The sequence below is a fragment of the Pantherophis guttatus genome, chromosome 4 (genome assembly GCF_059756535.1).
Source record: "Pantherophis guttatus breed Tessera chromosome 4, ASM5975653v1, whole genome shotgun sequence".
In the NCBI taxonomy this organism is placed as follows: Eukaryota; Metazoa; Chordata; class Lepidosauria; order Squamata; family Colubridae; genus Pantherophis; species Pantherophis guttatus.
In genome coordinates, this window is record NC_142066.1 from 28583827 (window position 1) to 28594996 (window position 11170).

The following is an 11170-nucleotide window of genomic DNA, read 5'->3' on the forward strand; positions in this document are numbered from 1 at the left end:
CCCTCCACTTTTGATAAGGGAGATGCAAGTGGTACATGTGGAGGAGGGGAGATGGTGTCTAGGGCGCACAGTTGGGGTTTAAATGTGGCTAGTTGTAAAGGAGACGGTGCCCAGGTGGAATTTATACAACTGGCTTCCAACTAGCAACTTTGCAAACAACAGATGGGGCTCTAACTTCTGCTTTTATCTGGCCAACTTAATTGAGGTTTGTATGGATCAATAGTCACAAGTTTTCCATTCCTCCACTTTCACTGAGAGAGCTTTTGCACATTTAAGAGGAAGAAAGCATTCTCCGGAGAACAAGTAAGATTTCTCTATTATACCCCATTTTTAATTTATTTTTACACATACATCCCTTTATTGTTTTTATAAATAACCCAAGGCAGCAAACATACTTAATATTTCTTCCTCCCGCTCTTTTCCCCACGAAAGCAACAACCCTGGGAGGTTGTTTGGGTAGAGAGAGAGAGTGACTACAAATAGTCCTTGACTTACAATAGTCCATTTAGTGACCGTTCAAAGTTACAACAGCACTTTAAAAAGTGATTTAGGATTGTTTTTCATACTAATGTCAGTTGCAGCATCCCCATGGTCACATAATCAAAATTCAGATGACTCATATTTACGACGGTTACAGTGTCCCATGGTTATGGGATCTCCTTTTTGCAACCTTCTGACTAGCAAAGTCAGTAGGGAAACTAGATTCACTTAACAATCAGGTTACTAACTTAACAACTGCAATGATTCCCTTAACAATTGTGGTAAGAAAGGTTGTAAAATGGGACAAAACTCAATGTTTCACTTAGCAACATAAATTTTGGGCTCAATTGTAGTCGTAAGTCAAGGACTACCTGTAGCCCAAAGGCACCCAGGCATTATTCATGCCTAAAGCAGGATTAGATCTTGCCATCTCCTGAATTTTTAGTCTGGTGGGTTAACCACTAGGCCAAACTGGCTTTTTAAAGGCACAGTCCATTTTAAAAGAATGGGATGTAAGCAGTGGTGATATTCAGCCTGTTCTATCTGGTTCGGGTGAATCGGTAGTGGCGGCTGCAGGAAGCTCCGCCCACCCACCCGGACATTATCACGTCCCATTTTTTATGTTCTGTGCATGCGCGCATCATCACATTTGCAAACTGGTAGCGAAGGTAAGTGAATACCACCCCTGGATCAGTGGTGGGTTTCAATTTTTTTTACTACCGGTTCTGTGGGTGTGGCTTGGTGGGCGCGGCATGGCTTGGTGGGCAGGCTTGGTGGGCATGGCAGGGGAAAGATACTGTAAAATCTCCATTCCCACCCCACTCCAGGGGAAGAATACTGTAAAATCTCCATTCCCACCCCACTCCAGGGGAAGAATACTGTAAAATCTCCATTCCCAACCAACTCCAATTCCCAACTCGATCAGCTGGGACTTGGGAGCCAGAGAATAGATGGGGGCGGGGCCAGTCAGAATTTTTACTACCTTTTCTCCGAACTACTCAAAATTTCCGCTACCAGTTCTCCAGAACCTGCTGAAACCCACCTCTGCCCTGGATGTAAGGGTATCTCTGGAAAAGCGTGAGTGAAATGGAGGGAAAGGTAGGCTTATAAATAAAACACTTCCTAATTCCCATAGTGTGTTCCTGGCCTTCTAGGAGAAACTGGGACCATGATTTCTATCACCAAATTCTCTCTTAGTTTCGCAAAGCCTTCAAATTCATAGTCACAATAAAGGGTGAACTAAGAACAAACTAGGCCAAAATCTTACCTATACCTCACTTGCTGCAGTTAGAGAAGGACTGAACAAAAATGACTATTTCTCAAGATAATCACAACCTTGAAAAATAATATGTAATATTTGGCTCTCCAGATATTTAATTTCACTTCCCATTGTCTCCAGCCAGCATGGGCAGAGAAGATAATGAGAACTGTACTCTAGCAATATCTGGGGTGCCACAGTTGGTCCATCCCTCTTGCAAAGTACTATTTCGTGCGCTCCCCTTAAGAATACACCAAAATGAAAAAACTTATTGAACCATTTTCTCTTCCTGAACACCGTAGGAGCCGTGACCGGAACAAGCAAATGCATTTGCAGCTGTGCGAGGCTATCCTTCCACAAACTGGTGACTTTTCTTGCTGAGGTTTTTTCCCCCTTCTGCTTCTATATAAATGAAGAAATGTAACATGTCCCCCAAACATTAGATTGGGATTATATAATAATGGGAAAGAGCATTGAACTAGCTTTCCTGAAACCATCTTAACATCCAAACGACAAGAGAATTAAAAGCTAGTTGAAGAAGAAACTTTGATACATGAGAATACAGATGCATTTGATACATGAGAATCCAGATGTTACAGGAGTGATACCTAACCCCTTATTGCTAATCGGTTAAAAGAAGGAAGGATTGTGGAATGTGGATTAACCTGTCAAGACAAATATATAACAAATTTCCATAATCTGAAATTAGAACACTGTTTTGCTGACTGACTGAAAAGCGGAATTTTCATGTCTGTCATTCACTGGCCCTTCTCTGAAGTTTTTCTCCAAGTCGCTTTTATTGGCTGGAAACTATGAGAATTTCTGAGTTTCACATGACTCAAGAAAGCAAGTTTGCTTTAGCTAAAAATTGAACATTGCTTATTTGCTTCAGGAAAGAAAACACAATAGATTCAGATGTATTTCTCAATTGTTCCTTCAACCACATAGTATAACAAATATCCCAGCAATTAATGAGTGTAGATTATTTTATTTGTTGGTTGGTTGCAGGTAATTTCTGACCCTTATCTAGCCACATAGAAGACGCTTTTTCAGAATCAATATTTGGGTCCAGAAAAAATGTGTTTGTTTTTTAAATGCTTTTTGATGTGTTTTCAGGAATGCAAATGAGCAGCTATTTACTGCAAACGTGGAAACATCTGAAAAGAGAAAACCGGAACTTCTTCTCAGGATAACCTGTTAGGAAGAATGTTTGGACTTTATGGAGATATATGAAAGGTGTTTTTTTTTACATATGCACAAACACAGACTGTTGTCAGATATTGAGGAGTGGATGAAATAGAAGATCTGGTTAAAAAACAGATAAATGTTCTCATGTATGTCTAAGCAAAGCAAGATATTCTGATGGTCTCTGACAGATGTCCTTCTCTTGTTTAGATCCTGTTTAGATCCATTATCTTATTTCCAAATTCTATGTTTTCTTATTTGCATGTTGCTCGTTTCAATTTAGGCCTCTGGCCTCATGTGCTGACCTCTTTCATTTTCTCTGCTTCTGCTGATCCAGAATCCAAACATTCTTCTTTCTATATCTGGCTCAACCAGCTCTTTCAATGTCATCATCTCATCCGAAGCCTTCAGAGGTTAGCTGTCTAGAAGGAGATCAGTAACTTGAGATTTGTGTAGCCAGATTCAGGGTTTAAATGAATTCCTCCATCATAGCCATCAGTGAGAAGGAAGAGAAGTTGCAAAAGAAAGGATTACAGGCAGAATTCTGTGGGTTTCCACAGAATTGTTTAGGAAGTGCCACAGCTAAATTGTACATCTAAATTAACGTGTAAGAAGATATTGTGGTTTTGTCTTTAACTTCTAATGATGATATTTGTCTTTATTACAGTATTTATTTCATGTTTTAGAGCACTTGCCTCCACTATATTAGGCAATGATTGCTAGGAACACACCCTAATACCTTTATAGATTAGATTAAAACATATGATCTGGGTCACTATTAAAATAAGGGTTTAAGTTGTTAATTCTCTCTACTCTGGTACTGGAACTGAAATTTGAGATTAAAAGAGTACACTGTTTGATCCTGATGGGATAAAATAAGTCCTAAAATTCCCTACCCTCTACAATTTTTTTTTTCCTATTTTGTTCCTTCTTTTGTTTTCCGCCAAACAAAGCCTGTTAAGAGGGGGGGAGAACAGCCATTACTAATGCTGTTTGATTAGTTGCTAACCAGCCTAGTCTGTATTCTTCTTTTCTTCTGGTCAGATGGCCATCTAACATCCTTTGAATCAAGGTGGAGGATTAAAAGATAGAGCTATAATATAATCAAGGATATTGTTACTACTGCAAAGCAATACTAACAGGCACTTGGGAAGCGTGTTTCCCTCTCAGGAGTTTAGAAAAAAAATTGGGAACAAGGAATTACATTACAGGAAATGTTGATGTTAATTTTTTAAGATTTCAAGGTTGGACCAGGAAGAGTTGCTCCTGTCCAGCATCGCAAATGCTGGCAGAAAGGACTGTGACTTGCTAAAATAATAGGGGTATCCTGTAGACACTTTAGAATTGCACGTTCTGTTGTCAAGGGCCATGGCTGGATCCCAGATCCGCTGCCTGGAGAGCGAAGAGCCATACATTAAAGTAACTGAATCAAATCCTGAATTTTATTATTGTGAACGTCAGCGGTTGGCCCTTGAAGCTCTACTTGCCAATGGTGAGGAAGCCTTCAATCAGTGCCTCTCCCGTGAAAAGCTGCGCCCCTTTCTGTCAGAGGGTGAACTGCAGGAATTAAAGGCTGTAGTAACGGCAGAAGAATTACAGGCTCCCCCTTCAGGTGGAGCAGGGACTTACAGTTTTGGAACGAAGGGATCTAGTCTCAGCTACTGGCCTCAGCGTTCAGATGATCCACCCCCAGAACTGGAGCTAGGGTGGCCAGACAATGGGGCTTGGAAAGGAATTACCCGAGCGGAGGTCTATACCCACCCACCAGGAGAAGGAGCGCCACATATTAAGGAATTGGTACGCAGCTGTATCCAACAAGCCCACAAGGTATGAAGGAAAGGTAGCAATGGGTATTTTCCTCGAGATGAAAAAAAAAAGTGAGAAAATGTGTGGAGAGTTTTAACAAAGCTATTCTGCAGAAAATGGCATGTTCCCAAAACAGATATTTTCATATTATTGTCACACAAAAATCTTTATCAAATTGTCTTCCCTTCCAAAAAGGCAATGCATTATCAATTTCTATGTGCATTGTAAGTCAGCATATCAGTAAAATAATAGTTTAGAAGCATAAATATGTTTTTGTTTGAAGATACTCTGGTACATCGTGTTTGGTAGTACACCATAATATTACATCACATCTGCCAATTCCACTTCTAGTATAAATATTAGCATGTTTTAATGTACTAGTCTGATAATTGAATCATTAAAGCTATATTTAATACATTAGTCTGACTAGTAAAAGATACAACCATAATATACAGGTAGTCCTTAAGTTATGACTGTAGTAGAGCCTGCCTATAACAGTTGTACCTTATCTAGGAAAGTCAATTACAAAAATGTCTATGGAGATTGTCAGTCATCCAGGTCATGGACTTTCTTGTTTTTCCTGGAAGATGTTTTGCTTCTCATCCAAGAAGCTTCTTCAATTCTGAAGCTTTAGAATGAGAAGCGAAACGTCTTCCAGGAAAAACAAAGGAGGTTGAGTTGCCTTTTGAAAGAGCACCTTTGGAGTTGCTCTTCTACTATTCCATATATTTTAAAGTTTTAGGATGAAGAATGAACCAATTTGGAAACCAAAGGTAATATGTGTCATAAGACTGGTTAAAGAGATTGTACATTTATATATGTTTTATGAGAAATAAAACATATATAGTATTTAGTATATGTAGTATTTAGCTTCCAGCTGCCTGCAATTACTGCGAGTTCAATTCTCACCAGGCTCAAGGTTGACTCAGCCTTCCATCCTTTCTAAGGTAGGTAAAATGAGGACCCGGTTTGTGGGGGCAATAAGATGACTTTATATAAAATATACAATAGTATAAGGCTATTGCTTAACGCATTGTAAGCCGCCCTGAGTCTTCAGAGAAGGGTGGCATATAAATCAATAAATAAATAAATAAATAAAATAAAAATAAAAAACTTTTATATATAAAAAGAAAAGAATAAGCACCTTTGGGTCAGTTAGAACAAGAATATTCTCTTAGGTTGAAACCAAAACCAAAACCCCAAAATGTCTGAGCCCACATAATAAGATATAAATCAAGTAAAGTATGTATACCACGGGTGTTGCAAAGAGGACATATCAAAACAAATCAAGATGTTTGAATCAAAAATATTGACTTTTTAAAAACCTCCTCTATCAATATCCTGATGTGCACACTCTTGATTCATATAATTCTGCAAGCTGGATTCAGCACACTTTACTGTTATTTTAAGGAGATTTAATTTGTAAAGCAAGGTTACAAACCTTTTGCTGGTCTCACAAGCAAACTGTTTCTTTTCTAGGTGATTGCTATAGTCATGGACATTTTCACAGATCCTGATATTCTCTTAGATCTGTATGATGCAGCAATCAGGCGGCGGGTACCAGTTTATCTTGTGCTCAACCAGCAGCATCTTCGCTCCTTCCTCTCCATGGCTGAGAAAACTTGCCTTAATGTCCGTCACACAGAGGTGAATAGGGGAACGCTTCAGTTTCTAAGCAGCACCCACCGGAGAGTAGAATCTCAGCATGGAATGAATTCAATTAATTATCATATGGTTTGCTTTTAAATGCCTTCTCCCCCAATATACATACATTAATGTTGGCATTAACTGAACGTAGGACCAAGATTTTGTCAATGGAGTCTTTAGAATTTGTTTTACTGAGCAAAGAGTTTGAAACATTGAGGGGTCTCCGGTCAAAACAGGTAGGGGGTTTGAGAACGGGATTTATATCATCTTCATCAAAATCATAGCTGTAACTATCTTTAATTTTAAATGCAAAGTGCTTCTCTTCTCATTGGATTTGCAAAGCTTGTCAATTGTATTTTTTTTTTAATGTTGGTTAGATAATGTATCAGGCAGTGGTTAAGAATCTCCAAAATATTGGGTGAGACTCTGATTCCAAATCCTGACTTGGCTATAAAATTAACTAGATATAGCCATTGTGAAATCTGCTTTATCAAGTTATAGTGCTAATAAAAAGATGAAGGGACCACAGCTAGATTGTTAAATCTGCCCACCCAGTGAGATCTAGCATGAAGGGTTTACTGGAAGTCTCACATTAGAAAGAATGATATATTTTGTTTTCCTAGTCATAAGCCAGAGTCCTTGAGAATGGAGTGGCATATGAGCCAAATAAATAAAGTCTTGAGTACCTTGAAAAAAGGTGGACGTGCAAATAGAATAAAATAAATATGATTTACATATTTTAATTGTACATATGTGGTGCATGCCATTGGGGTACCTTCTTGTATCTCAGCCGATAGAAAATATAGTTGATTTTTTTTTAAGGTACCATTTTTTTCCAGGCAAAACAGTTCAAAATTATTGAGCTAAAATGCTCTCCTTTTGTGTATGTGAGCCAATATTTTTTCAATGGTGGCATTGAACTAATTTGAGATCCTTTGAAATGTGGCTTGGGTTACCAAAAGGTCCTCAAAATCTTTAATTGTAGCCTTTGTACAGTGTTTTGATATTGAAGTTGGAGCAGCTTTTCAAAAGATGCTGTTTTCTAGATGAGCAGAGTTGGTCAGTGACGTTTCTTCTAGATCAATGTTTGTAGGTCATTGGTTAGAAATCTTATCAATGCTGGTTTTGGAATCCTGGAGGTCCCTATATCTGGAAATTAGCATAGTTTAAAAAATACTGTTCTGGACAAATAGGAGTAACTGATTATCCAAGTGCACTGTATATATTATATATATATATACATATATATTATATACGTGATTTTTTTTTTAACTGTACTCTTGCATAGAACCTGCGAGTCAGAACTCTTCGTGGCTGTACATTCCAAAGTAGAAGCCAGAAACAGATCACAGGAACCCTGAAGGAGAAATTTCTGCTGGTTGACGGAGAAATTGCAATTACTGGCAGCTATAGGTAAGAGCTCTTCCTTGTTTTTCTGTGCAATAAATGAAGTTGTTGTGGATCCTGGATCCAGAAAGTGGCAAAATCATGAATAGTTTATGGCTGCAAGGTCTGCAAAATGCCTCTCTGGGGATGTCAGCTTTTGATCAAGAGCAGTCCTATGCCCTTAAGAGTATTTGAAATCAGCAAGTGAAGCTTTTCTCCGCATGAATCCGATCACTCATTAAGCTCTGCGTAATATTCTCCTCTCTTGGGAAGGTATGTGACTCTCAATTAACAGGCAGCAGCTTAATTTGGTAACTTTCCAAAGTTTCTCAAAAACCAAAGTAAGTTTACTGCTTCATCGCAAAGCAAATTGTAGGGGATTAATTACAAGACACTAAAATTGCAAATGGAGATATTACAGCTTGAAACAGAGGCTGGTTGTAGGAATTGATGAGGAATGATGTGTGATAGAAAGAAATGATACTTCGAAAGGACTTCTGCCCTCATGGGGTGTTTGTGCTACATGGTTACATTTTCCAAAAAGAGGATTCCTTGGGTTGGTTGATCCGTGCAGATAGCTCTGGAAATCTTCTTGGATCAAATTGCTTCCAGGCTCAGAGAAGCATGAGATGATTTTAAATTCTGCTGGCTGCCATGAAGATGATTATGGCTATGAAACCAAAGGGGAACTTGATGCTCTTTGTGGTATGGAAGGATAAATTGTGATGTAATGGAAAATAACACAAGTCCCTTGGAGCAAAACACATATTAGCCAAAGACATAGCTAACTACCCTCTTCAATCTTCATCACTTCTGCTCAGCCTATGGTTATATTCTCCTCATCCTAACTCCTAGGATCAACCCAGTGAAGGGACTGTCCAGAGGGCACTGTGTTTGGGGAATGATAATGTCAGAATGGTGCCCCAAGGTTTATTAGAGTAGGGGTAATGAGATTATTCCTCTCCAGATATTAGATTTCTGGAGCCATGGGAGTTCAGCCGTATCTGAAGGTGCAGACGTTCTCCAGCCTTCTCTAAAAGTGTTGGCTCAAAAGAAAGGACACCGGCTTTCCATTCTCAGTGGAATTTTAGTTTTTTTAAAACATACATAATTGGATGTGTCCACATTTCCCATGTATAGATACTCTTATATAACTTTCTGTGTTATTTCTTCCCACTATGACTTTGAGATGTTAAGTTTTTGGAGACAGGGAGGTAACACTGAAAGCACCATAGAAATATTTTGATACACCTCAGTGTCAATGAATGGGCCAGAAATCACACAAAGAAATGGACCAGACAGATGCCCACCTTAACATGTTTTTCTCTACTCTCTGGATCATCAGAAAAATATTCTAGGCTAAATTGCATTACCCAATGGCTCAGCTCCATCCTGCTTCAGGAACGAGATGAGCAAGTGTGGCTGTCCTTATCTTTTTAATGCAAGGCAAATTCAGGCAGCATCAGATAGATATTAATGGACAGGTTCTTTTGCAGAACACAGGTGCCCATTCTTTCCTACAGCCCAAGCCAAAAACCCATATAAAGCAATGCCCTGTGACTAGAGAAAGTGTGCCTTTGTAGCTGCAAGCGGCCAATAGTAGATCCCAGCTCCAACTGTGTCAGCCACGGCATCATTGATGAAATATCCTAAATTGTGTCCATGGTAAAAAAATGAAGGAGAGGAAAAAACCAATTACTTTGAAACTGGAAGAACTGAGATGACCTTTAGGTCTCTCCACTGAGTTCTGGGGAAGAGACCAGGGCCATATCAGGGCATCTTTGTACCGTGGTTAGGGCCTGCTGGATGACCTTGCAAGAGGGTTATGGAACATCAAGATATGTAATGAAGTATTAGTTATGGGGGGAAATTAGTGGACACTATAAATGCTAAACAGCTCTAGGATGCTTGATTGAAGGCTTCAAACAGAGGTTCTTAACCTATCAATCTATTGGGAGAAGCAACCATCAGGACTGAACATTCCAAAGATATTACAGAAGCTATGGGCGAAAGGAGAAGGTACAGGATAATTCACGAAATTTAAGATCTGAGATAACATGATAATCATGGATCCATTAATGGCCACCTCCCTCCTACTGACTTCAAGCATCTTCATAATATCATTCAGCCCTCGCTGAAGTGATAAAAAACTTCATTATCATTATTTTGGCCCAACAATTGAGTGTCTCTATAGATCTAGATTTTTCAACCTTGGCAATTTCAAGTTGTACAGACTTCAGTTTCCAAAATTAATGTTACTAGGGTTAAAAAAACACTATTACAGTTGCTTACTAGTGGAAAAGAGACTTTTAATAAAGTCAAAAATGGGCAAGCAGGCTCAAACTATCTCTTCTTCCACAATTCCAATGTTCTTTTCCTATAAGAATCGCCCAGATGGGTCAGTTTTAACCAGGAGAATGGTTTGATTTGACTTTTGGTTTTGCCTCTCCCACTGAGCATGTCTTGTTCTGGAGCCTCCGAAACCTTGAATTAGGTATGAACTGTTGTGTGTGCACGCACACATACCCAGAGGAGTGATTGTCTCTCATTCTGTTTCCATGCTGGAAGCTCTGCTACTGATCTGCCTGTTCTCCATAACTACTCACAGTGAGGTCTGCCAAGTTGAGTGACAGATTATTTTGTCACTTTCCCAAAAGGCAGAATCTCTCTGCCTTTAATGAGATGCGTAACGGGTTAGAAATACAGGAAGTTATGCTTTTGACAGCACGGTATTTGAGAAAAGGCTGCCTGCCTTCCATTTCAGCCTGCCTTACACACATTAGGTGCCTCCGGGTATGCCAAAAAAAGGGGGAGGGGAGGGAATGGGAACCCATATGTGAGCTTTAAGCTCTGCTGTTTTAATCGAAGGCCTCCCTCATTGGGAAGTCATACAAGTCCTGGAGGAAGAAAAGTTTAACTGGTTTTGATGCAACTGGTGAGGCCTTTTCTGGTTCACTTTTCAGTTGTCTGAGGCAGAAATTAGATGGTTGATGAGTGATGCAAGATCAAATCTGGGTCGGTCAGGACCAGAGATTTAAACTTCCGAGTTTTCAGACTCATGCTGGAACCCATCTTCAGAAACTTCTCTCTACTGGAGGAGGTGCTTTGGGCTGTTCTGTAAGTTGTGTTTATGTGGTGCCTTCCTATTGGCTGATGGGTGTGTTGATGGCTGGCAATTAATTGTCATTTCCTTGTGCTGCCAAGCCCTCGGATCCTAAGTACTTGATAAGCTGGTGGTAAATCAGCACTCCTTTTAACTGACAAGGGCCCTGATTCCCAGGCTTCAAAGATAACTTTCCCTGACTATCTATGTACCTGCATGGCCAACAATCTTAGTAAATGCAAAATTAAATGAGTGTCCTTATTCATTGCAATGTGAGGCTACCAATGAGTTCGGGTCTCCATGTC

General features: G+C 39.5%; 1 protein-coding gene across 2 annotated transcripts in view; it reads left to right on the forward strand.

Annotated features, from left to right (window-relative positions):
- SACK1E (scaffolding CK1 anchoring protein E) overlaps nucleotides 1–11170 on the forward strand; it is a 38487-nt gene that overhangs the window by 431 nt on the left and 26886 nt on the right. Inside the window, exons 2-4 of one of the 2 annotated variants that reach the window (XM_034419496.3) lie at nucleotides 2855–4750; nucleotides 6209–6376; nucleotides 7665–7789. In XM_034419496.3, coding sequence (XP_034275387.2) covers nucleotides 4292–4750; nucleotides 6209–6376; nucleotides 7665–7789 — 752 coding nt within the window. In that variant the 5' untranslated portion in view covers nucleotides 2855–4291. Of the gene's footprint in view, nucleotides 1–1242; nucleotides 4751–6208; nucleotides 6377–7664; nucleotides 7790–11170 lie in introns of those variants that run through there. The other variant, XM_034419495.3, reaches the window with a different exon arrangement.